General features: G+C 44.8%; 1 protein-coding gene across 10 annotated transcripts in view; it reads right to left on the bottom strand.

Annotated features, from left to right (window-relative positions):
• Positions 1-27,143, bottom strand: part of LOC109900162 (receptor-type tyrosine-protein phosphatase mu) — a 317,021-nt gene that overhangs the window by 46,566 nt on the left and 243,312 nt on the right. For 4 of the 10 annotated variants that reach the window (XM_031836211.1, XM_031836214.1, XM_031836218.1 and 1 more), the window contains 5 exons: positions 19,824-19,981; positions 14,413-14,487; positions 13,815-13,841; positions 10,703-10,714; positions 9,692-9,891 (listed from right to left, as the gene is read on the bottom strand). In XM_031836211.1, the coding sequence (XP_031692071.1) occupies positions 9,692-9,891; positions 10,703-10,714; positions 13,815-13,841; positions 14,413-14,487; positions 19,824-19,981 (472 nt within the window). The remainder of the gene's footprint in view (positions 1-9,691; positions 9,892-10,702; positions 10,715-13,814; positions 13,842-14,412; positions 14,488-19,823; positions 19,982-27,143) is intronic. The other 6 variants (XM_031836212.1, XM_031836217.1, XM_031836216.1 and 3 more) reach the window with 4 other exon arrangements.

Genomic DNA, 27,143 nt, shown 5'->3' with positions numbered 1-27,143 from the left:
AAGTTAATGTCTCCTCCAGCTCCCTCTTCCCCCTGTAAGTCAATGTTTCCTCCAGCTCCCTCTTCCCCCTGTAAGTTAATGTCTCTTCCAGCTGCCTGCTGCCTCTTCCCCTGTAAGTTAATGTCTCCTCCAGCTCCCTCTTCCCCTGTAAGTTCATGTCTCCTCCAGCTGCCTCTTCCTCCTGTAAGTTAATGTCTCCTCCAGCTCCCTCTTCCCCCTGTAAGTTAATGTCACCTCCAGCTCCCTTTTCCCCATGTAAGTTAATGTCTCTTCCAGCTCCCTCTTCCCCCTGTAAGTTAATGTCTCCTCCAGGTCCCTCTTCCCCCTGTAAGTTAATGTCTCTTCCAGCTGCCTGCTGCCTCTTCCCTTTAAGTTAATGTCTCCTCTATCTGCCTCTTCCCCCTGTAAGTTAATGTCTCCTCCAGCTCCCTCTTCCCCTGTAAGTTAATGTCTCCTCCAGCTCCCTCTTCCCCTGTAAGTTATTGTCTCCTCCAGCTCCCTCTTCCCCCTGTAAGTTAATGTCTCCTCCAGCTCCCTCTTCCCCTGTAAGTTAATGTCTCCTCCAGCTCCCTCTTCCCCTGTAAGTTAATGTCTCCTCCAGCTGCCTGCTGCCGCTTCCCCTGTAAGTTAATGTCTCCTCCAGCTCCCTCTTCCCCTGTAAGTTAATGTCTCCTCCAGCTGCCTCTTCCTCCTGTAAGTTAATGTCTCCTCCAGCTCCCTCTTCCCCTGTAAGTTAATGTCTCCTCCAGCTGCCTCTTCCTCCTGTAAGTTAATGTTTCCTCCAGCTCCCTCTTCCCCCTGTAAGTTAATGTCTCCTCCAGCTCCCTTTTCCCCCTGTAAGTTAATGTCTCCTCCAGCTCCCTTTTCCCCCTGTAAGTTAATGTCTCTTCCAGCTCCCTCTTCCCCCTGTAAGTTAATGTCTCCTCCAGCTCCCTCTTCCCCCTGTAAGTTAATGTCTCTTCCAGCTGCCTGCTGCCTCTTCCCCTTTAAGTTAATGTCTCCTCTATCTGCCTCTTCCCCCTGTAAGTTAATGTCTCCTCCAGCTCCCTCTTCCCCTGTAAGTTAATGTCTCCTCCAGCTCCCTCTTCCCCTGTAAGTTATTGTCTCCTCCAGCTCCCTCTTCCCCCTGTAAGTTAATGTCTCCTCCAGCTGCCTCTTCCCCCTGTAAGTTAATGTCTCTTCCAGCTCCCTCTTCCCCCTGTAAGTTAATGTCTCCTCCAGCTCCCTCTTCCCCCTGTAAGTTAATGTCTCCTCCAGCTCCCTCTTCCCCCTGTAAGTTAATGTCTCTTCCAGCTGCCTGCTGCCTCTTCCCCTTTAAGTTAATGTCTCCTCTATCTGCCTCTTCCCCCTGTAAGTTAATGTCTCCTCCAGCTCCCTCTTCCCCTGTAAGTTAATGTCTCCTCCAGCTCCCTCTTCCCCTGTAAGTTATTGTCTCCTCCAGCTCCCTCTTCCCCCTGCAAGTTAATGTCTCCTCCAGCTCCCTCTTCCCCTGTAAGTTATTGTCTCCTCCAGCTCCCTCTTCCCCCTGTAAGTTAATGTCTCCTCCAGCTCCCTCTTCCCCCTGTAAGTTAATGTCTCCTCCAGCTGCCTCTTCCCCCTGTAAGTTAATGTCTCCTCCAGCTCCCTCTTCCCCCTGTAAGTTAATGTCTCTTCCAGCTCCCTCTTCCCCCTGTAAGTTAATGTCTCCTCCAGCTGCCTGCTGCCGCTTCCCCTGTAAGTTAATGTCTCCTCCAGCTCCCTCTTCCCCTGTAAGTTAATGTCTCCTCCAGCTTCCTCTTCCTCCTGTAAGTTAATGTCTCCTCCAGCTCCCTCTTCCCCCTGTAAGTTAATGTCACCTCCAGCTCCCTTTTCCCCCTGTAAGTTAATGTCTCCTCCAGCTCCCTTTTCCCCCTGTAAGTTAATGTCTCTTCCAGCTCCCTCTTCCCCCTGTAAGTTAATGTCTCCTCCAGCTCCCTCTCCCCCCTGTAAGTTAATGTCTCTTCCAGCTGCCTGCTGCCTCTTCCCTTTAAGTTGATGTCTCCTCTATCTGCCTCTTCCCCCTGTAAGTTAATGTCTCCTCCAGCTCCCTCTTCCCCTGTAAGTTAATGTCTCCTCCAGCTCCCTCTTCCCCTGTAAGTTATTGTCTCCTCCAGCTCCCTCTTCCCCCTGTAAGTTAATGTCTCCTCCAGCTCCCCCTTCCCCCTGTAAGTTAATGTTTCCTCAAGCTCCCTCTTCCCCCTGTAAGTTAATGTCTCCTCCAGCTCCCTCTTCCCCCTGTAAGTTAATGTCTCCTCCAGCTGCCTCTTCCCCTGTAAGTTAATGTCTCCTCCAGCTCCCTCTTCCCCCTGTAAGTTAATGTCTCTACCAGCTCCCTCTTCCCCTGTAAGTTAATGTCTCCTCCAGCTGCCTCTTCCCCCTGTAAGTTAATGTCTCCTCCAGCTCCCTCTTCCCCCTGTAAGTTAATGTCTCCTCCAGCTGCCTCTTCCCCCTGTAAGTTAATGTCTCTTCCAGCTCCCTCTTCCCCCTGTAAGTTAATGTCTCCTCCAGCTGCCTCTTCCCCCTGTAAGTTAATGTCTCTTCCAGCTCCCTCTTCCCCTGTAAGTTAATGTCTCCTCCAGCTGCCTCTTCCCCCTGTAAGTTAATGTCTCTTCCAGCTCCCTCTTCCCCCTGTAAGTTAATGTCTCCTCCAGCTGCCTCTTCCCCCTGTAAGTTAATGTCTCTTCCAGCTCCCTCTTCCCCTGTAAGTTAATGTCTCCTCCAGCTCCCTCTTCCCCTGTAAGTTAATGTCTCTTCCAGCTCCCTCTTCCCCTGTATGTTAATGTCTCTTCCAGCTCCCTCTTCCCCCTGTAAGTTAATGTCTCTTCCAGCTCCCTCTTCCCCTGTAAGTTAATGTCTCCTCCCGCTCCCTCTTCCCCTGTAAGTTAATGTCTCTTCCAGCTCCCTCTTCCCCTGTAAGTTAATGTCTCCTCCAGCTCCCTCTTCCCCTGTAAGTTAATGTCTCTTCCAGCTCCCTCTTCCCCCTGTAAGTTAATGTCTCTTCCAGCTCCCTCTTCCCCTGTAAGTTAATGTCTCCTCCAGCTCCCTCTTCCCCTGTAAGTTAATGTCTCCTCCAGCTCCCTCTTCCCCCTGTAAGTTAATGCCTCCTCCAGCTCCCTCTTCCCCCTGTAAGTTAATGTCTCCTCCAGCTCCCTCTTCCCCCTGTAAGTTAATGCCTCCTCCAGCTCCCTCTTCCCCCTGTAAGTTAATGCCTCCTCCAGCTCCCTCTTCCCCCTGTAAGTTAATGCCTCCTCCAGCTCCCTCTTCCCCCTGTAAGTTAATGCCTCTTCCAGCTCCCTCTTCCCCCTGTAAGTTAATGTCTCCTCCAGCTGCCTGCTGCTGCTTCCCCTGTAAGTTAATGTCTCCTCCAGCTCCCTCTTCCCCTGTAAGTTAATGTCTCCTCCAGCTGCCTCTTCCTCCTGTAAGTTAATGTCTCCTCCCGCTGCCTGCTGCCTCTACAACGAGTTTCAAGAATGTATAAATAGATCATAATGATGCATTGTCATTTAGCCGTATCCATCCAACGTTCCTTCCGATACCTCTCTCTCAGCCCCATCAGACAACTGATCTGATTAGCTCTGATTGCCTGCAGTGGAGCCTCTTTTGGCCAAGGAAGCCGCTTGCTCCCCCCATATCTCTCCCTCGCACGCTTGTTCCCCGCAATGATAAAATGACACAGAACTCGTTCAGAGGACAAGAAGCCTTGATCAGTGCTCCAAGTGGATAATGGCAAGCAGCCTGGTCCCCATGGCGAGGAGCCCCACTCTCACGGATGTCGTCGTCGTCCCCCTCCCTCCCTGCCCGCCCACACCACCGAGTGCCAGACGTAATGAGAGAAATGGCACTTCCACTCGATATCAAATAACAAAATTTAAATTTGTGGTATTTTCTGTGACTGCCTAAGGTGGGAAAATATGCCATTTCTTAACAGTCATCGATGACAGAAATCAGTCTTTGGCAAGGCTTACATGGCTGTTTGAGTAAATGAGGAATGAGGGAGAAATCAGAGAGGAGGAATCAAGTTTTTATTTTCCTGAAGACATCTTTGAACAAGGGAATCAGGTATACACGCTGTGACGTCACCTTGAAACGAGTTTAAAAGACTAGCATTATCACATGACCTTTTACCGGCCACATTGGGTATGGGGAGAAACCTGCCGTCGCAGGCCTTGTAAACCGCCACTACAAGTGACACTTTGAAGGGCAGGCCATATTTGAATGCAGATTGCTTTTTCTCTCTTCGAATGCCTCAGAATTGGATGCAGTAAAGAGACATTAAACACAGTTTAACACATATTGACAACGTTGAGGCACTTAGTCTTCCTCTGTTTTCTCTCCATTTCTCCTCTCTAGATTTTGAGTTTCAAAGTGGCGCTGTTTTGTTATTCATCGATGCCATGTTTCTTTCAAGACAGCTGTCTTTTCATGTGCAGGAAGTGACACAGAGCAGCCATGGCGAGCGAGGCAACCTGGGGAGGAGAGGAGTGATAGAATGACTGACGAGCACCTTTCTTTACGCTCAGCTTCCTCTCTCTCTCTCCCCCCGGGGAGGAGAGGAGTGATAGAATGACTGACGAGCACCTTTCTTTATGCTCATCTCTCTCTCTCTCTCTCTCGCTCTCTCTCCCTCGCGCTCTTTCTCAACTGTGTTATAATGAGATCCGTGGTCCAACACTGGCCCGCGGTGGGGGGAGGGGCGGGAGAAGAACGTTGCCGCAAACTACTTTAGACACGCGTCAAACTTCAGGGGTGAGCGGTGTCAGACGAAAAAAAAGAGCTTCAAGAATAAATCATTTCACATTGTCAAAATAGTTTGGGGAGAGTTAGAGAATACAAAAAAATGATTAAGTGACGTGAAATGCACCAATGCTGGCACGTGTTCAACTATTCATATTTGTACTGTAGAAGTTTTTCATGTTCAGGTGTAATATTGGATCTCTAGTTTAAAGAAATAATAGATTTTGCAACAATGTCTACTGTGTTTGTAAGACTTCTATGCTAATGTAGAGATCAAGGGAAAACCCAAAACTGGGTTTCAAGAAATGTTAAGAGTCTACAACATGCTTTTTCTGAGCCTGAGAATCACCCAAAATTGGCTGCTAATGAAAAAAGGTCTAGTTAAATATAAAAGGTATAATATTGAATTATTAACATCCATAGCAGCCTTGCTGCAAGATGTGGGGGAATTACAAGTCAAATAGTTAGGAGGCAGCCCCAGGCTTCATCTAACCCCATTGGCAGTATCATGCTAATTCTCCATTGGCCAGGTTTTCCCACCACATGCCAGTAAGCCTTAACGTGATTGGTGGAAAACAAGTAATGAATTCAAAGCCCTGCATACTTTTCCGTCTCAAACTTTTTCAAAGCATCACACAGGTGATTTTCATTGAAGTAGACCAACTGAGATAAGATCTATGGTCCACTCTCACGGGCCCGAATCCAAACAAAAGTGCTCTCTTATCCCAAATCTTATCCTAAACAAGCGAGTGAACAAACAGTGTGGAAGCCATTGTTCCCGCGGCTCAAAGGAGCTTCTGAATGGCTGTTGATGTTCAGTCTCTCACTCAGGTGCGACTCCAACCCCTTTTGATTCTAAAACCCCCTTGTGATTTCACCCTCAATGCTACTGACTACAGGGCCACAGAGACTCTGAAAACACTCCTCAGAGGCACCAAACGTGGTAGGGCCTTAGACAAAGCTTCAGCAGCAAAACAGATCCACTGCGTTTTTACCTCACACAACGCTTCTCAAGTGTTTACCAGTAGGCAGCAAAATCTGGCATAAATACAAAGGCACATTTCGGCAATTAACATAATGCTTGGAAGATGCTGCCCGTATGAAGCCAATCTGAGGAGAGAAACAGTGTGTTATGATGACATGAAAGGTAAACCGAGTTGGATGTTGAACAGTGTGTTACAGAGTAAGATGGTGTAGTGGTTAGGGAGGTGCATATGAGGGAGGAAAAGTAAGGGCCATTCATGAATAACGATCACAGCTAAATCTGCATATTAATGGCTGATTTAGGTACAAAGTAGGTTGATCTCAGGAACTCAATATGATCTGCAAGTCTTAATATTTTGGTTTTGGAATGCAACATACCATACCAAGAGGGCAAGCTGGAGCACTTACAGCCTTTCATGAGTAAACATTTCAAATGGCTTCTGACTGCATTATCATCAAAACAAATCAAATGTGTTTTTTGCCTTTGAAGATGAGGCAGGCCTGAACTGGAGCAGGCCCATTTACTGTGTGTCTGGGATGAATGCGGAGTGTGTTTTGTCTACAAACACTTCCATTAGATGGGACCTCTGGTACGTGCTGTTGTGTCGACGGAACAACACTCATTTTACTGCTTTTTGATTCTCACTGGCCACAGGGGATTCATTTGGAGCAGGAAAAAAAAAAAATATCTAGTATTTTATGATTTGTAGGCCTACTTAAATGCATGTTTTTGGACACAGACAATCAAATCAAATGTTATTTGTCACACGCCGAATACAACAGGTGTATACAACAGCTGTGGATCTTACCGTGAAATGCTTACTTACATGCCCTTAACCAACAATGCAGTTTTCAGAAAAACAAGAGTTAAGAAAAATATTTACTAAATAAACTAAAGAAAAAATGAAAGAGCAACAGTAAAATACAAGTAGCGAAGCTACATACAGGGGCTTCCGGTATCGAGTCAATATGAGGGGGTACAGGTTAGTCGAGATAATTAACGTAATATGTACATGTAGGTAGCAGTAAAGTGACTATACATTGATAATAGATAATAAACAGTATTAAAAAAAACGTGTGTGTGGGGGGGGGGGGGGTCCGGGTAGCCATCAGAACAGCAGGTATAAAAGAAAGAATTATGATCAATATCGTAGGAACCAACTCTACAAGATAGGAGCTATAGGTTGTATGCTAGCTGCATCTAGAATACTACGACAAAGCAACGATATAAAAACTGATTTCACAATCAAACCAAAAAGGGGACTCGCTTACCTGGTTTATCTTTCCCATAGACAAAGTTATGGAATAACAAGAAGCATGGAATCGGGGGAGAGATTAGAATTGATCAGTTTAGTTTGGTGCTCGGCTCGTCATGTCTAGACCATTTACACCTAAGACAGTGGTAGCAGGAAAAGAAAAGAGAACGACGTCTCTAACTTTTAGAGGCGTTGCAAATAGAAAGATAGAAAATGTTTTTAAAAAACAGTGAAGTGAAGCACTTTCAGATAGAGGGGTGGAAGGGGGGGGGGCATAAATTATTCCACACTATTTTTTCCCCGACTGGCAATACTGTATTATTGCACTAGTAGCCTAAGCCTTCCATCCATATCCATAATGAATTGAGCCCTGAGGGTAGCACCAAACCACAGGGCCCGGGTATTGGAGCTTGAATTATTGATTTGATTCCTGTGTCGTTTATTGTGTAAGTAGTGGGTATAGCAAAGTAAAGGATAAGATGGGAGGGGGGTTGGTGGATAGTTCATTACAGGTAAATACCCTCAGTTGAAAAAGGTAGAAACTCCCTTGTGATGGGTAGGAAGGTGAGCGAGGTAGCTTGTGTATACTGTATGTACACACACAAACAAATATGTGCATTCAAGCACACTCCCACACACAAACGTAACACCACAATCACACACTATGTGCTGAGTGGCGAGGGAATAAGACACTGCTGTGACATTCGTTAGGTCTGTCATCAGCTTCTGGAGAGAAGCGCTGTTCTCAGCTAGTTCGTTCACGATACAGACTCTAGGCATCGCTGGCAGCTCGCAATGGTCTCAGCCGTTAACACAAAGTCACAGTCTCAGAAATCCCCCTTACGTGTGTGTGTTTATTGAATGTGCGTGTGTGTGTGTGTTTATTGAGTGTGTATGTGTGTGCGTGGTGTATGATTTTCAAGATTTAGAAGGCAAATTTTCAAACCATGGCGGTTTAGTGTTGCTAGACTAAATGGATGGTGTCCACGAGGCAGTAAGATCTAAGCAGTGTGGCATGCAGTCAACAAACTGCAGGAGCCCAAACACTAAGCCAGAGAAATTCAGTGGTGACACAAACATTGGAACGGGAGGAGTGTGTGGACACAGAACTAGTGCATTTTGTGCACTAATTGCTCATGACAAGTTCATTCACAAAGACCAAAAGTGCAACTCCATGCAGAAACATCTAACAAACAAGGAATCTAAACACTAAAGAAAAAAGAAGGAAAGCAACAAACCAGGAAAGAAGGCAAGCATTAAAAGCAACAAACCAGGAAAGAAGGCAAGCATTAAAAGCAACAAACCAGGAAAGAAGGCAAGCATTAAAAGCAACAAACCAGGAAAGAAGGCAAGCATTAAAAGCAACAAACCAGGAAAGAAGGCAAGCATTAAAAGCAACAAACCAGGAAAGAAGGCAAGCATTAAAAGCAACAAACCAGGAAAGAAGGCAAGCATTAAAAGCAACAAACCAGGAAAGAAGGCAAGCATTAAAAGCAACAAACCAGGAAAGAAGGCAAGCATTAAAAGCAACAAACCAGGAAAGAAGGCAAGCATTAAAAGCAACAAACCAGGAAAGAAGGCAAGCATTAAAAGCAACAAACCAGGAAAGAAGGCAAGCATTAAAAGCAACAAACCAGGAAAGAAGGCAAGCATTAAAGGCAACAAACCAGGAAAGAAGGCAAGCATTAAAAGCAACAAACCAGGAAAGAAGGCAAGCATTAAAAGCAACAAACCAGGAAAGAAGGCAAGCATTAAAAGCAACAAACCAGGAAAGAAGGCAAGCATTAAAAGCAACAAACCAGGAAAGAAGGCAAGCATTAAAAGCAACAAACCAGGAAAGAAGGCAAGCATTAAAGGCAACAAACCAGGAAAGAAGGCAAGCATTAAAAGCAACAAACCAGGAAAGAAGGCAAGCATTAAAAGCAACAAACCAGGAAAGAAGGCAAGCATTAAAAGCAACAAACCAGGAAAGAAGGCAAGCATTAAAAGCAACAAACCAGGAAAGAAGGCAAGCATTAAAAGCAACAAACCAGGAAAGAAGGCAAGCATTAAAAGCAACAAACCAGGAAAGAAGGCAAGCATTAAAAGCAACAAACCAGGAAAGAAGGCAAGCATTAAAGGCAACAAACCAGGAAAGAAGGCAAGCATTAAAAGCAACAAACCAGGAAAGAAGGCAAGCATTAAAAGCAACAAACCAGGAAAGAAGGCAAGCATTAAAAGCAACAAACCAGGAAAGAAGGCAAGCATTAAAAGCAACAAACCAGGAAAGAAGGCAAGCATTAAAAGCAACAAACCAGGAAAGAAGGCAAGCATTAAAAGCAACAAACTAGGAAAGAAGGCAAGCATTAAAAGCAACAAACCAGGAAAGAAGGCAAGCATTAAAAGCAACAAACCAGGAAAGAAGGCAAGCATTAAAAGCAACAAACCAGGAAAGAAGGCAAGCATTAAAAGCAACAAAGAAAAACAAAAAGAAGGAAAAACTAAATAAAATAAAGACAAACAGGGACCTGTGTGCTTGGTTTGTTTCAGAGTGAGGGAGCCTACAAACACAGACCGACAGACTGGTGACGTGGAATATGTGTATACTGGACATGGTGGTTTGTGGGGACACTGTGGTATGTGGGGACACTGTGTGCCATGTGAGAGAGGACAGGGGGGACACTACACTAGTCAGACAGGCAGGTAGTTGGGGCTCTCACCTCATACTCCTCCTTAAAGCCGTAGCCCTCGGCACACTTCATCTGGGTGATGTGCTGGAGCAGGTCGGCCACGCGGATGGCCGGGTGGAGCTGACCGGTCTGGTAGGGAGGAACATCCGCCACCTCCCTCTTCTTCTTATAGGAGTGGCTGTGGGACTGGACCAGACTACTGGTGTCACTGGTCATGGTGTGGTTCTCATCTGGAAACACAGAGGAAGGACACACAAACACACACACTGGTCAGGACTGGAGTGCTGCACAACCCCACAGACAGAGGAAAGGAAACACTGTTGACATTATAATGGATGAATACAAGGTCACAATATAAAGTTATTCAATGACAAAACATGAAATGAAAAGGAGTTACTTATAAACTACGTCGTGCTCAACTAGTTATTTCAGTGCTGTAAAACGTGGTGAAGACAACATAATGGATCTTGTATTATAACACTATGTTTCAATAGATGGTGCCCAGTATCTCTATTAACATCTATTTTCTATGAGGGGAAAGAGCTGGCTTTATTTCTATTGACGCTAGAATAGCCCTCAGTTCTGATAACGCTAGCTTGTGGCTAACTTCTCAATAAAATCCTTTCTATCCTCAGAATTTGACCAATGGCAAAATAAGGTTGCACAAATGATGGAATGGCGGCGGTGAATGGATGACGTGGGTGCACGATCAAATGAAGTGGCTACCTTGGTCGGTAACTATGTCTGACGGGGAAATCGGAACACAAAATGTCAGAGGCGTGAGACCCCCCATTCAACAAAGGGGGGGGGGGGTATGTCACAGTCCACATATGCATGAGGCAACACTGTCCACGGGTGGAGTCAGACCGCCATGCTAGCTAATAGCTTCACAGGAGGAAGGGGGGCGTGAGATGCGCTAACACAAGTGCATGCGTGGCAACAAGATGGGAGAGCAGCCCCCAAGGCAAGCCCCTTTTCAATAGCATGAGGCACACACACATCTCCTCACCCCAGAGAAAACAGGGCAGACTGGCAACTTACCATTAATGGGCACTTTATTAGAGGACATAACAGGTTAAATGTGAAGAAGAAAAGAAGAGAAAGGAAACAGGGTATAAGCAACAATATAAAGTTTAGGCATGAGCACCTGCACAGTTTTAATTTTCTCTAGCTGTTTCTAGGCACCAACATTTTTTTGCCATTCTGGGAGTCCTGATCAAAGCAACTATTCAGTTCAATTGGACACCTCTCAGAAAGCTAGATTTGGGACACTTTAGTTGGGGTTGTGTTAATTTGGTTGGAATCACCTAGAATTGGCCATTTCAATGTAATCAATGCTGATAATTACATGATAAAGAACCAAAACATTTTGTTTACTAAATAACATTTTCATTTGACATTTGCCAAATCAGTTTAACTAACTTGACCTATATTGTCAAAGCCAGAATAATCCTGCAGCAACAGGATTTGAACCTTTAGTCCATAATGTTGCTTGATCTGGCCAAAAGTAGGCTACATGAAAAGTTCAATACTCTTAATATAACCGTTTGTTAGTGTGGGTTTTTAGTGAATTTCTTTAAATTTATGAAAATTCTCAGCAACAAAAGAGTGATCAAATTAAGATCCTACATCTGTGGTAAATCATCTCCTGATCACGTTTGAAAACCTCTCTAGAAAACAAGTGAAACCACTAGCTTGCCCTTTTCCTAGGTACTGTAAACGGTGAATGTGAACTATTGGGACTTGCCTGGGGAAACATCTAGAATATCACCCATGCCATTCTTGCTTGAGACACTGTTGTGCTTTTTAGCTCTGTCTACTACCCTAAAGTGTGTAAATCTGGTTAAAAGAAAATACATTTTAGTGTATGTTAATATTTTAAATGTCTACAGGTGGTGTGCGTATGTTGTCTAATGTACCTGGCTGCACAACAAACAACCTACCAAGACAAAGTTATAGAAACTGCAAGTTTCTCTAAATGAAAGGGTTGGAACTGACAATTATTGTTCTGAAGGAGTTGACAAGGGTCGGCTAGGCAATAGTTACATTGGCAAAAGTGGATAATTCCTTAGCTTTGCCCGAGAGCTTTCCAATGTTTGCCACTTCTCTATATGGTCATTGCTATGGCGATGGGAACTTCTTTCTGCTATGGCGATGGGAACTCCTTTCTGCTATGGGGATGGGAACTACTTTCTGCTATGGGGATGGGAACTACTTTCTGCTATGGCGATGGGAACTCCTTTCTGCTATGGGGATGGGAACTACTTTTTGCTATGGGGATGGGAACTACTTTCTGCTATGGCGATGGGAACAACTTTCTGCTCTGGCGATGGGAACTACTTTCTGCTATGGCGATGGGAACAACTTTCTGCTCTGGTGATGGGAACAACTTTCTGCTCTGGCGATGGGAACTACTTTCTGCTATGGCGATGGGAACAACTTTCTGCTCTGGTGATGGGAACTACTTTCTGCTATGGCGATGGGAACAACTTTCTGCTGTGGCGATGGAAACTACTTTCTGCTATGGGGATGGGAACTACTTTCTGCTATGGGGATGGGAACAACTTTCTGCTCTGGCGATGGAAACTACTTTCTGCTATGGGGATGGGAACTACTTTCTGCAATGGCGATGGGAACTACTTTCTGCTATGGCGATGGGAACTACTTTCTGCTATGGCGATGGGAACTACTTTCTGCTATGGCGATGGGAACTACTTTCTGCTATGGCGATGGGAACTACTTTCTGCTATGGCGATGGGAACTACTTTCTGCTCTGGCGATTGGAACTACTTTCTGCTCTGGCGATTGGAACTACTTTCTGCTATGGAGATGGGAACTACTTTCTGCTATGGCGTTGGGAACTACTTTCTGCTATGGCGATGGGAACTACTTTCTGCTATGGCGATGGGAACAACTTTCTGCTATGGCGATTGGAACTACTTTCTGCTATGGCGATGGGAACTACTTTCTGCTATGGCGATGGGAACTACTTTCTGCTATGGCGATGGGAACTACTTTCTGCTATGGCGTTGGGAACAACTTTCTGCTATGGCGATTGGAACTACTTTCTGCTATGGAGATGGGAACTACTTTCTGCTATGGCGTTGGAAACAACTTTCTGCTATGGGGATGGGAACTACTTTCTGCTATGGAGATGATAACTACTTTCTGCTATGGCGTTGGGAACAACTTTCTGCTATGGCGATTGGAACTACTTTCTGCTATGGCGATGGGAACTACTTTCTGCTATGGCGATGGGAACTACTTTCTGCTATGGCGATGGGAACTACTTTCTGCTATGGCGTTGTGAACAACTTTCTGCTATGGCGATGGGAACTACTTTCTGCTATGGCGATGGGAACTACTTTCTGCTATGGCGATGGGAACTACTTTCTGCTATGGGGATGGGAACTACTTTCTGCTATGGGGATGGGAACTTCTTTCTGCTATGGGGATGGGAACTTCTTTCTGCTATGGGAACTTCTTTCTGCTATGGCGATGGGAACTTCTTTCTGCTATGGCGATGGGAACTTCTTTCTGCTATGGCGATGGGAACTTCTTTCTGCTATGGCATGGGAACCTCTTTCTGCTATGGCGATGGGAACTACTTTCTGCTATAGCGATGGGAAATTCTGTCTGCTATGGCGATGGGAACTACTTTCTGCTATGGCGATAGGAACTACTTTCTGCTATGGCGATGGGAACTTCGTTCTGCTATGGCGATGGGAACTACTTTGTCTGTTTGTATGCATGTTTTCAGTTTGTTTGCTGTGCCACTCCCCCTCATCCAGTCCACATTGTCTGTCCATGCATATGAGAGGTCATAGACATACGTGACGTCACACGCACGACACGGAATGCGGATGGGATGGAGTGAATTAGCCAACCTCAGCTTGATTAGAAAGAAACAAAACCTTCTGGTCTGACATAAAGAAGAAAAGCAGGCAGGTATGAATGTGTGAAAGCCATTATCAGGAAGAAAAAAAACAGTCCAAATTACTCTGACTCTCTCTCTCTCTCTCTCTCTCTTTCTCTCCCCCTCCCCTTCCCTCAAATGCACAGCACCTGGTCTATTTTAGAGTAGGCTATCTCTTAGTTGGTCTGTAAGCATAAGAAATGTATTGTAGGAAAAAAATAAAGAATGTATTCTCACCCAAGATAGCGGTTGGCACAAAGGGATCTGCCCACACCCCAAAACCAGTGCAGAGTAGGGGGTTAACAAAGAAGAGAGAATATAGCAGTGAATAGGGTGACGTGCTCTTCCCTCAGGTGAGACAGCAACATTATAGCAGAGCAGTAAATTGTTATTACAGTCAACAAGAGAGGCAAAGAACCCCCCCCCCACCCCCCATGGAAGAACAGCATAAATAGCTCATAAGTACAATATGAGAGATTATAACTAAGTCAGTTTGATATCATGTCCAACAAAATCCATTGAATTTCATTATTACTTCAAATCGATCTACCAATATGGCTAAATATGGTTCTCCCAAGTAGGGGCCGGAAATAGAATGCTGAAGTGCAAACGCTATAGAGCAATTAAAACTGCAGGCAAAAAGAGAACAGGCATCATTACAGTGGTTTGCAGGCCACCGTTAGATCAAGCAGAACGTTTACCAAACAAAGGCGCCTGGATCGGCATTGGCCATTCATTAAAAGGTCAAACTTGAAGGGGTCACTCGGAGATCAAGGGTCATAAGAGGTCAAAGAAGGTGGTATTAGTGTTAAAAGAGTGTGAAGAGGTAGTTTACCTGGGTAGTAGGAGGTGGGTACAGACGTGCTGAGTGTGTTAGTCTTCATGGTGAATGACGAGGGCGAGGAAACGGCTTTTAGCAAGAGAGAGAGCAGTCAAACAGAATGGTCAATATAACCTTTAGTGAAGGAAGAAGTAATAGTACACAGTTGAAGTCGGAAGTTTACATACACCTTAGCCAAATACATTTAAACTCTGTTTTTCACAATTCCTGACATTTAATCCTAGTAAAGATTCCCTGTCTTAGGTCAGTTAGGATCACCACTTTATTGTATGAATGTGAAATGTCAGAATAATAATAGAGAGAATGATTTATTTCAGCTTTTATTTATTTCATCATAATCCCAGTGGGTCAGAAGTTACCATACAATCAATTAGTATTTGGTAGCATTGCCTTTAAATTGCTTCACTTGGGTCAAACGTTTCGGGTAGCCTTCCACAAGCTTTCCACAATAAGTTGGGGGAATTTTGGCCCATTCCTCCTGACAGAGTTGGTGTAACTGAGTCAGGTTTGTAGGCCTCCTTGCTCGCACACTTTTTCAGTTCTGCCCACACATTTTCAATAGGATTGAGTTCAGAGGCTTCGTGATGGCCACACCAATACCTTGACTTTGTTGTCCTTATACCATCTTCCCAACTTTGGAAGTATGCTTGGGGTCATTGTTCATTTGGAAGACCCATTTGCAACCAAGCTTTAACTTCCTGACTAATGTCTTGAGATGTTGCTTCAATATATCCACATCATTTTCCTTTCTCATGTTGCCATCTATTTTGTGAAGTGCACCAGTGCCTCCTGCAGCAAAGCACCCCCACAACATGATGCTGCCAGCCCGTGCTTCACGGTTGGGATGGTGATCTTCGGCTTGCAAGACTTCCCCTTTTTCCTCCAAACATAACGATGGTCATCATGGCCAAACAGTTATATTTTTGTTTCATCAGACCAGAGGACATTTCTCCAAAATGTACGATCTTTGTCCCCATAGTCCCCGTGATATGCAACTGTTCAGGGAAGTCCGGAACCAATACACGCAGTCAGTCAGGAAAGCTAAGGCCAGCTTCTTCAGGCAGAAGTTTGCATCATGTAGCTCCAACTCCAAAAAGTTCTGGGACACTGTGAAGTCCATGGAGAACAAGAGCACCTCCTCCCAGCTGCCCACTGCACTGAGGCTAGGTAACACGGTCACCACTGATAAATCCATGATTATCGAAAACTTCAATAAGCATTTCTCAACGGCTGGCCATGCCTTCCGCCTGGCTACTTCAACCTCGGCCAACAGCTCCGCCCCCCCCGCAGCTCCTCGCCCAAGCCTCTCCAGGTTCTCCTTTACCCAAATCCAGATAGCAGATGTTCTGAAAGAGCTGCAAAACCTGGACCCGTACAAATCAGCTGGGCTTGACAATCTGGACCCTCTATTTCTGAAACTATCTGCCACCATTGTCGCAACCCCTATTACCAGCCTGTTCAACCTCTCTTTCATCTCGTCTGAGATCCCCAAGGATTGGAAAGCTGCCGCAGTCATCCCCCTCTTCAAAGGGGGAGACACCCTGGACCCAAACTGTTACAGACCTATATCCATCCTGCCCTGCCTATCTAAGGTCTTCGAAAGCCAAGTCAACAAACAGGTCACTGACCATCTCGAATCCCACCGTACCTTCTCCGCTGTGCAATCTGGTTTCCGAGCCGGTCATGGGTGCACCTCAGCCACACTCAAGGTACTAAACGACATCATAACCGCCATCGATAAAAGACAGTACTGTGCAGCCGTCTTCATCGACCTCGCCAAGGCTTTCGACTCTGTCAATCACCATATTCTTATCGGCAGACTCAGTAGCCTCGGTTTTTCGGATGACTGCCTTGCCTGGTTCACCAATTACTTTGCAGACAGAGTTCAGTGTGTCAAATCGGAGGGCATGCTGTCCGGTCCTCTGGCAGTCTCTATGGGGGTGCCACAGGGTTCAATTCTCGGGCCGACTCTTTTCTCTGTGTATATCAATGATGTTGCTCTTGCTGCGGGCGATTCCCTGATCCACCTCTACGCAGACGACACCATTCTATATACTTTCGGCCAGTCTTTGGACACTGTGCTATCTAACCTCCAAACAAGCTTCAATGCCATACAACACTCCTTCCGTGGCCTCCAACTGCTCTTAAACGCTAGTAAAACCAAATGCATGCTTTTCAACCGTTCGCTGCCTGCACCTGCATGCCCGACTAGCATCACCACCCTGGATGGTTCCGACCTAGAATATGTGGACGTCTATAAGTACCTAGGTGTCTGGCTAGACTGCAAACTCTCCTTCCAGACTCATATCAAACATCTCCAATCGAAAATCAAATCAAGAGTCGGCTTTCTATTCCGCAACAAAGCCTCCTTCACTCAAGCCGCCAAGCTTACCCTAGTAAAACTGACTATCCTACCGATCCTCGACTTCGGCGATGTCATCTACAAAATGGCTTCCAACACTCTACTCAGCAAACTGGATGCAGTCTATCACAGTGCCATCCGTTTTGTCACTAAAGCACCTTATACTACCCACCACTGCGACTTGTATGCTCTAGTCGGCTGGCCCTCGCTACATATTCGTCGCCAGACCCACTGGCTCCAGGTCATCTACAAGTCTATGCTAGGTAAAGCTCCGCCTTATCTCAGCTCACTGGTCACGATGGCAACACCCATCCGTAGCACGCGCTCCAGCAGGTGTATCTCACTGATCATCCCTAAAGCCAACACCTCATTTGGCCGCCTTTCGTTCCAGTACTCTGCTGCCTGTGACTGGAACGAATTGCAAAAATCGCTGAAGTTGGAGACTTTTATCTCCCTCACCAACTTCAAACATCAGCTATCTGAGCAGCTAACCGATCGCTGCAGCTGTACATAGTCTATTGGTAAATAGCCCACCCTTTTCACCTACCTCATCCCCGTACTGTTTCTATTTATTTACTTTTCTGCTCTTCTGCACACCAATATCTCTACCTGTACATGACCATCTGATCTTTTATCACTCCAGTGTTAATCTGCAAAATTGTAATTATTTGCCTACCTCCTCATGCCTTTTGCACACATTGTATATAGACCCCCCCTTCGTTTTCTACTGTGTTATTGACTTGTTAATTGTTTACTCCATGTGTAACTCTTTGTTGTATGCTCACACTGCTATGCTTTATCTTGGCCAGGTCGCAGTTGCAAATGAGAACTTGTTCTCAACTAGCCTACCTGGTTAAATAAAGGTGAAATAAAAAAATAAAAAAATAAATGTGCAGTTGCAAACCGTAGTCTGGCTTTTTTTTGCGGTTTTGGAGCAGTGGCTTCTTCCTTGCTGAGCGGCCTTTCAGATTATGTCAATATAGGACTCGTTTTACTGTGGATATAGATACTTTTGTACTTGTTTCCTCCAGCATCGTCACAAGGTCCTTTGCTGTTGTTCTGGGATTGATTTGCACTTTTCGCACCAAAGTACGTTCATCTCTAGGAGACAGAACGCGTCTCCTTCCTGAGCGGTATGACGGTCCCATGGTGTTTATACTTTGCACTATTGTTTGTACAGATGAACGTGGTACCTTCAGGCATTTGGAAATTGCTCCCAAGGATGAACCAGACTTGTGGAGGTCTACAATTTATTTTCTGAAGTCTTGGCTGATTTCGTTTGATTTTCCAATGATGTCAAGCAAAGAGGCACTGAGTTTGAAGGTAGGCCTTGAAATACATCCACTGGTACACCTCCAATTGACTCAAATGATGTTAATTTGCCTATCAGAAGCTTCTAAAGCCATGACAGTTTTCTGGAATTTTCCAAGCTGTTTAAAGGCACAGTCAACTTAGTGTTGGTAAACTTCTGACCCACTGGAATTGTGATACAGTGAATTATAAGTGAAATAATCTGTCTGTAAACAATTGTTGGAAAAATTACTTGTGTCATACACAAAGTAGATGTCCTAACCGACTTGCCAAAACTATAGTTTGTTAACAAGACATTTGTGGAGTGGTTGAAAAACAAGTTTTAATGACTCCAACCTAAGTGTATGTAAACTTCTGACTTGAAAATCTGAAGGAATCAAACAATGCAGCCTGTTCCCTGACACAGTAAATTTAACAAGTGGACTAATGTCAAAATCCTGAGACGTCTGCTAAATTACTAAAATGTAAATGTAAAATGTACTGTTCTGGTTAAGTTTATGGATACAAACACGCTAATGTTTTTTTAGCGACAGTATTTTGGTTTGTGTAAGACAACGCACTGTGTTCATACAACATATTTCAGCCGAATCAATAACGTTCAGCCGGTTCGTTGATAAAGCCGGCGGAGTATGCTGAGCTTTGGTCGCCGTGTTTGTTGGTCGCCGTGTTTGTCGGTCGCCATTCGACAGCTGCCTTGATAAGTTGGGTACAGTGGCCTAGTTGTCAGTCAAGGATATTGTGATAGACAGCGGGATAAGGTCACGGATGAATGGCCCTGTCGTTCAATGAGAGCATGTTTACTTATTAATATCTAACATTTCCTGGGCCCATCCACTCTGCCCGGCGACACGCCAGACGGCCCTTTCAGGCAGAAATGGCGTTTCTCTCCTGCAATATTAAAAGCACGCCAAACGATCAAAGACATGTTTGCAGTCGCATTCTTGCTCCAATCCCCTTTTTCTTTGAGAGACAGAGGAGAGGAACACGTGGCGGTGAGGGGAAAGAAACAGAGCTATTAACCCTGGCACCTCCTAGCCTTCAGAGTTTAAAGAAAGACAGAAAACTCTGTTTTCACAGTTTGTGACTTACTTAGCCTACAGTCTCCAGAAACAGAGATACAAGGTCTAAGAAATATCATCATAATAAGGGGTGCCTTAATGTCTTATAGCTGGTGAGGGGTGGGGCATGTGGATGCAGAGGGGGGTAAAAGGGGAATATCATACGGTGATGAGACCTGCTGACCCAGCATGCAGAGCTGTAGGTGCTGACTTGGTCTGGGCCTGGGGATCACTGTTGGTGGTGGGGATTAGGGGATTGTATCCCAGCCAGGGCCAGCTGTCCCTGGGGTGAGAAGCAAGGCCAGCTGGGGTGGATCTACTGAGCCCATTGGGGTTAGTGCTGTTTGGGGTACACAGGGGACAGGACCTGTAGGACCTAGAGCCAGGGTCCATGTGTCAACACAGGATCTCCATAGAGGCAATAGGAGGGAAATAAAAGGCTAGAAAGAGATGGATCATTAGGTAAGCAGGGTTTAGGAAGGCTCAGGATCAGAAACAAAGATTAAGAGCATTTGGACAGCTTTGGAAAATTAACCCATTAAGATCTGAGACCGACAATCCTTATTTAAACGCTGTATCTGCAAATTGAGGTTGAGCTCAGTAGTGTGAAAAGCCCTCTAGACTCCCCAGCCACCCACCAACCAATCCACAATGCCCTGGTGTTGGACACTCACTTCTCCCGTTGAGTGTGTGGCTGTGGGTATCCATGAAGGAGATGGCCTCATCACAGTTGGTGCCCTGCTCCGTGTAGCTCTTGTCCATGGAGTTCACCATCACCGTCATCTCCTGCCGCGTGCTGCTCATAGTCTCCTTGCGCTTCTTGGCCAATTTCCTGGTTTCATACCAAACACAATAAAAAGAAGAGACGAGAAGGTCAGGTTACTGGAGATGACCACAAAGGGAAAACACCGGAAGGTTATGGGCGACACAGTTAGCGATACACTCAGTACATACAGTAATCAGCCTCATATTGAAAAGTTCCACTTCTCACATCATTCATTTAGCATTTTTAACCTTTATTTAACTAGGCAAGTCAGTTAAGAACAAATTCTTATTTCCAATGATGGCCTAGGAACAGTGGGTTAACTGCCTTGTTCGGGGGCAGAACAAAATATTTTTACCTTGTCAGCTCAGAGATTCGATCTTGCCACCTTTCGGTTACTAGTCCAACGCTCTAACCACTAGGCTACCTGCCGCCCATACCTTCATATCCATTTACAACTAACATTTGTTTTACTTGAAATACTTTAATGGATTAGATTGAGCCTGCTATTTAAACCCAGGTCTGCTCTGGTCATTCTTAACTTTAGGCTAGCCATCCAGAAAAACTCCTCATGAAACCGAGATAGACCGCAGAGATAAAATCTAGTCTGCATACAAACAGTACGACACCTGCATAATGCCAAGTCAAGAAAACTCATTTTCTCATTCAAGACAGAGGCCACACTGCATATTTTGCTGTCATATCCCATCTTGTCCACAACATGGACACAGACTCCCAAGTAAACACAGGCCGAGATCTCAGTCCCGGGCGTTGATGTGGTGAACTGAGAGAGATTCTAGGAGACAAGGACACCCTTAAATACCTGCTGGCCCGCTCCTTCACTCCCTGCTAATGCCATCTCCTGGGGCTCCATGTCAGCAGCAAGGGCAACACACACACACACACACACACACACACACACACACAAGAGAGAGGGAATATGCTGATGAACCACCAGAAAATTTCCCAGGCACGGCTTTTGCCTGCAGCGAACAGACGATTCCAGGGAGGCGCCCCAGAGAGTTGCCCGACTGTCTGCTGTATGCCTGGATGGGATACTTAAAGCCTGGCCATTTCAGCGTCAGTCCTCCATTGCAGAGGGAGACTGTAGAGTAGACGTTAATTGCGGTTGTCAGAAAGGGGGGACTGTTGTGTTTTCTTGCGGGGGCGACACAGGGGCCAAGGGAGGTTCAAGCATCGAGGGTTGTCATCCTACAAAACAGTGCTGTGGTGCGTATTCAGAATGCTGCGAGATAAAGATAATTGAGAGTGGGGCTGGTTCATAGAAATACAATATGGCGCGCAAATACTCACATTCAGACTCATACATACACGCTGTCCCTCTCTCCCCTTACCTTCGTTGGCCTCTATTTTTGACATTTGTCCGAGAAAATTACAATTTTCATGGTATTGCTTTGTGCACTGACTTTACTGAACTCGGGAGAAAACGAACATTGTCGCTGGGTGAGTACATCTGACAATGTGCTCTCCCATCCATTAGACATTTTGTCTGCAGGAACTCACTCTTTTTCCACTCGGTCCACTCGTCCAAGTGCCGATGTATTTGTGGCATGATGTGAACAGTACGAATGTGTGACTACCAAAGTCTAATGGTTTTAAATTACTGTTTTGTATTGTCTGGAAACTCACTTGTAGAATTCGCTTGCAGTAGGTCTCTTAAAAAAGAGAAGCCGTGCAAGGTTATTAAACAGAGGTGCCTAGTTATTCTTCTTTTGTTGATATCAGGTAACGTGCAACCTAACCCTCGCCCTGATATGCAAGGTCTCCAAACCCTCTCTGATTTTAAATCTAGATCTGGTTTTGGTATTTTTCATTTAAATGTACGCAGCCTTTTGTCAAATATTGATGGGGTTAGGATTTGGGCTAAATCAACTGATGCAATTGTGTTTTCTGAAACCTGGCTCAGCAAGTCTGTTTTTGATAAGGATATTTGTATAAATGGTTACAATGAAAGGTGGGGGTGTGGCTATATATGTAAAAACTAAATTCCCTGTAAGTGTGGCAAAGTCTGAAACTATTTGTAAACAGTTGGAATTTCTTGCTTTGAATATTGAGGTTTCAAAGGGCCTCTCTATAACTGTGATTGGCTGTTATAGACCCCCCTCTGCTCTCTATAACTGTGATTGGCTGTTATAGACCCCCCCCTGCTCTCGGTGATACATTTTCTTCTTTGATGCACCTTATGTCTAAACTTCTTTACAGTGAAATGATCTTGATTGGTGATCTCAACTGGTGTTGGTTAAAGCCGGTGTCTGATGATTTAAACATGTTTTGTAATTCTATGAATCTTATCCAGTTGATTAGCTCACCCATCCGCCCAAATCTTAAATGCCCAGATATATCTACCCTGATTGATTTGATATTGACAAACGTTCCACATAGATATTCTGCGGTTGGTGTTATTTGTAATGATTTAAGTGACCATTGTGCTGTTAGAAATACTAAAAGGTTTCTAAGAGAAACCCACGTTTGATTCGTAAGAGCAGGCTTTCTTTCATGATTTGTTTTATTTTGACTGGAGAAAGATTGAGCTTATCCCTGATGTGGAAACTGCCTGGAAATTCTTTCATTATGTTTTTTTCCAAATAATAAACAAACATGCCCCATTCCGCAGGTTCAGGGTTAAAGGGCGGAATAATCCATGGTTTTCTTCTGAGCTGTCTTGTACTATTCACGACCGTAATCTAGCCTGGGCTAAAGCAAGGAAATCATGTTCTGATGCTGATTGGCTTATTTTTAGGCAGTTACGAAACAAGTGTCCTTTTCTTCTCAGGAAGGCCAAGTCTGAATATTTTATGTCTGTTACCACTGATAACCTGAATGACCCTAGAAAGTTTTGGAAGGCTATTAAGTCTATGTCTGGTAACAGTAAAGTTATTGAATTACCGTCATGTGTTTTGAAGGACTGTTGCTGTATATGACAAAACTGAAATGCTGAATTGTTTCAATGAGCACTTTGTATCATCTAGTAGGCTGTTTGATTCAGTGTCCCCTGTCTCCGTACAACCCTGTGTGGATGAACCAGTGAGAGCTGGTCAAACTTTTAGCTTTTTGCCATTCTCAGTGCAGGTGGTACATAAAGCCCTGAAATCCTTAGATCAGAGAAAGCCTGCAGGTCCTGATCTTTTGGATCCCTGCTATTTAAATTTGGCAGCTGATTTCATAGCTGAACCACTTACATATCTGTTCAATCTAACCCTGGAATGTAATGAAATGCCAAAAATCTGTAAATCAGCATTTGTCCTACCACTTTTAAAAGGAGGAGATCCAACTCTTTTAAATAATTATAGGCCAATCTCAAAACTGTCACCCCTGGTGAAAATACTTGAAACCCTTGTGAGTGAACAGCTAAAAGAGTTGTTATTTACTAACTCTATTTTATCAATCAGGCTTCAGGAAGAAGCATAGCACAATTACAGCAGCTATGAAGGTTTTAAATGATATCACTGAAGCCCTTGGCAAAAAACAGCACCGTCTCACTTTTTATTGATCTCTAAGGCTTTTGATACAGTTGATCATGCTGTACTAAGGCAGAGGGTAGGTCTTTCAGAGCATGCAGTTGCATGGTTTGCTAACTATCTGTCTGATAGAACTCAGTGTACTCAATTTGATGGGCTTATGTCTGTTAAATTGTCTGTCTTTAATGGTGTGCCCCAAGGCTCTGTACTTGGTCCTCTCTTATTCACTATTTATATAAATGATTTAGACAACAATGTCCAAAATGCGCAACTTCATTTTTTCATTTTTATGCTGATGATACTGTTATTTACTGTTGTGCCTCGTCTCTTACAGAAGCTTTCCAGATATTGCAAACTGCTTTTTATACTGTTCAACAAACCTTGTGTCAATTGAAGCTTATCCTCAATACTGACAAAACTAAACTAAAGCAAGAAATAGACCTCTGAACCTTTCACCTATTACTACCTGTCAGGGCAAGGAGATTGAGGTTGTAACCTCATATAAATATCTTGGAATTTTAATTGATGACAGCCTCTCTTTTAAATTGCATATTCAACAACTTGCAAAAAAAACAGAAGCTGAAATTGGGATTTTATTTGAGGAATAAGGCCTGTTTTTCTTTTGAAGCCAGAAGGAGGCTAGTATCAGCTACATTTATGCCTTTACTAGACTATGGGGAGATCAATTGACACCCTTTCCCATGGCACTTTGAGATTTATTTTAAACTGCAAAACCCTTACGCACCACTGCACTTTGTATACCAGGGTTGGCTGGCCTTCTCTAGTCACTCGTAGGCTCAGGCACTGGTATACTTGTATTTACAAAGCCATTTTGGGTTTACTACCTTTTTATTTGGGCATTTTTATTGTTCCGAAATGTGGTGGGTACTTTCTTCGTTCGCTAGACTTTATCCTGATAACTGTTCCAAATGTCCGAACTGAATTTGGTAAAAGGGCTTTTATGTACTCTGCGCCATTGTCTTGGAACACCTTACAAAATACTTTTAAACTGGAAGAACTTGTCCCGATTGGTATTTTTAAATCACTGATGAATGATCTTGAGACTGATTCCCTGACCTGTCAATGTTTTTAATTTGCTGTTGAATTTTTTTTTTTATTACATTTGAAATTTTACCCCATTTTCGTGGTATCCAATTGTTAGTAATTACTATCTTGTCTCATCACTACAACTCCCGTACGGGCTCGGGAGAGACGAAAGTCGAAAGCCATGCGTCCTCCGAAACACAACCCAACCAAGCCGCACTGCTTCTTAACACAGTTCGCCTCCAACCCGGAAGCCAGCCGCACCAGTATGTCAGAGGAAATACCATGCACCTGGCTACCTTGGTTAGGGCGCACTGCGCCCAGCCCGCCACAGGAGTCGCTGGTGCGCAATGAGACAAGGATATCCCTACCGGCCAAACCCTCCCTAACCCGGACGACGCTAGGCCAATTGTGCGTCGCCCCACGGACCTCCCGGTCGCGGCCAGCTGCGACAGAGCCTGGGCGCGAACCCAGAGTCTCTGGTGGCACAGCCACAGCTGCGATGCAGTGCCCTAGACCACTGCGAGGCCTGCTGTTTTTGATTTTGTTATACTCTTGTGAATTCTATGGTTTTTACGAGATTTACTTGTAGTTTTTCATGTTGTTTGTCTGTAATTTTTTTAATGACTTGGTGCTGCCTATCTTGGCCAGGACGCTCTTGAAAAAGAGATATTTTAAATCTCAATGAGCCCTTCCTGGTTAAATTTTTTTTTTTTTAAATGGCATCAGCCACTCTAGTATTATATGCATCTCTATGGGGTGATGACTCACTGTTGAGAATCGCAAACTGGCCGATGAGGCAGATGACCAATAAGAACGTCTGCTTTTCCAGCGACCTTTCCCTTTCCTCTTGAGCTGAAAGCTTCCATTGACTTCATAGAAGTCCTAAGTAAAAACATTGGGTTTACAAATGGGATCCATTTGCTACTTTGCTCTTTTTCCTCTACAAGCTTAATCAGGCAAAAACGTAGCGTTTCAGAGCTGTCTCTCTCCCTCACTAATGCTCCTTTTCCGCAGCGCTCCAGCTGTATGGGTCGACAAAGAGTGTGTGTGTGTGTGTGAACGATGCTTTGCGAGCGCCCAGCTGGCAGTAACAGAGAGACCTTGGTGAAGCCTTCACTAGGGGCTATCCACTCCCAACAGCGCCCATCAGTCCCCCTCTGTGTTGTGATCACTGGGCTTTATGGGGGGCTGCGAGGGTGCAGCGTATGTCCCGTTTGCTATGCCAGGGTGATCAGTGGGGGTGCCAAGCATTTTGCCAGCCTTGAGATGGCGCTGTGATACCGGGATCTGGAAGGCTGGCATTGGCCCCTGCGGTCTTTGGCGAGAGCTAACTTTCCACCAAAACACAGAAGCAATACCAACCTTTCCTGACTATTCCTCACTAACAACTCCTGAGTGAAATGCCCCAGCCTCCTCACCAACTATCAGCAGCAGATAACAAAAATCTAAGGGGACGCTGCCCAGGGAACCTGTTACTGAGAATGAGAATTTCTCATTTGCAGGTGGGTAGTAATTGCCTCGGAATCCCATCAGCCTCTGTAGTTCCAGTAGCCTAGGTCCATTAGAAAGCAGCCAGAGGTATTAGAATGCCATCTGACTCCCCCTCTCTCCCCTTGAGGGTTTTGGAGGGGGGACAGAGGGGGCCAGGAGATGGCCTTCTCTAATGGAGACACCGCATGCCCCCCCCCCCCCCCCCCCCAGAGGCGTTAAGTGGTCTAAAACGAGGTCCGACCTGATATTTCAGTCAGAGCATTAAACATAAATAAATGAAAGTCATCTCTCTCTCTCGGCCGCCCATCTCTTTAGACGCTCAAGGTCAGTCGATCCAGCTTTTATACGAATGGAAAAAAGAGAAAAGCTCTCTATTTTGCTCTCACTATTTCGCCGGAGGGCCTTTACCAATGCACACGGCACATGAGTACTGCAAATGTTCTTTCTCCAACTTTCAGGCTGCGCTAAACTTCTGAGAAGTATCAACAAGCAGCTCTATTTTGAATTGTCAAATGTACTTTAATGCTCTCCCTTGGTATCTAAACTTCTAAAAACTCTTTGCCCCACAAGTACTGTATCCACCTTGGATACACGCCACCTTCCCTATATAGCACCTAGCGCTCTCCCTGCTTCAGGCTGAACTCTACAGCATTTCCTGTCCAGTTGGATTTCATCAGCCTGCCATACAGTACTGCTGACTGGACTAGAGAGAGGCTGAGACAGGATGACACAGGCATTCTCTATAGGTGAAGACAGTCTACATGACTAGCACTGTACGTGGAGGAGGCTTTCAGCTCAATGCCTCCGAGTGTGAGCGTTGCTGACCTTGTCATTACCCATATACTGTAAGAGCTGACGATATGATAAGTGACACAAACACAATCTCAAGAGACAGGTATTCTAAATAAGGCTATTTCTATAATGAGTTTGTACAAATCTCCCCAGGCCCTAGTGCTCGTGCCTTCTCTTTGAGAGCCATTTCAACAGAGATCAGATTTATAAACTCTGCTAGCGAGAAGTCCCTGCATCCACTTCATTGTTGTAATTTCAAGAGATTTATTATAAAAATTAAACCGACATAGATAAATCCCACAATATCCAATTGGATGCAAATAGACTCTGTGGACAAGCCAATATTGGAACTGGTTGGAGTCCTAAACGAGCTGGTATTTCAAGTGAATGCAAATTTATATCCGCAATTAATACAAATCTGA

This window comes from Oncorhynchus kisutch, linkage group LG11 (assembly GCF_002021735.2).
Source record: "Oncorhynchus kisutch isolate 150728-3 linkage group LG11, Okis_V2, whole genome shotgun sequence".
In the NCBI taxonomy this organism is placed as follows: domain Eukaryota; kingdom Metazoa; phylum Chordata; class Actinopteri; order Salmoniformes; family Salmonidae; genus Oncorhynchus; species Oncorhynchus kisutch.
This window is presented reverse-complemented; position numbering and strand designations above follow the sequence as displayed.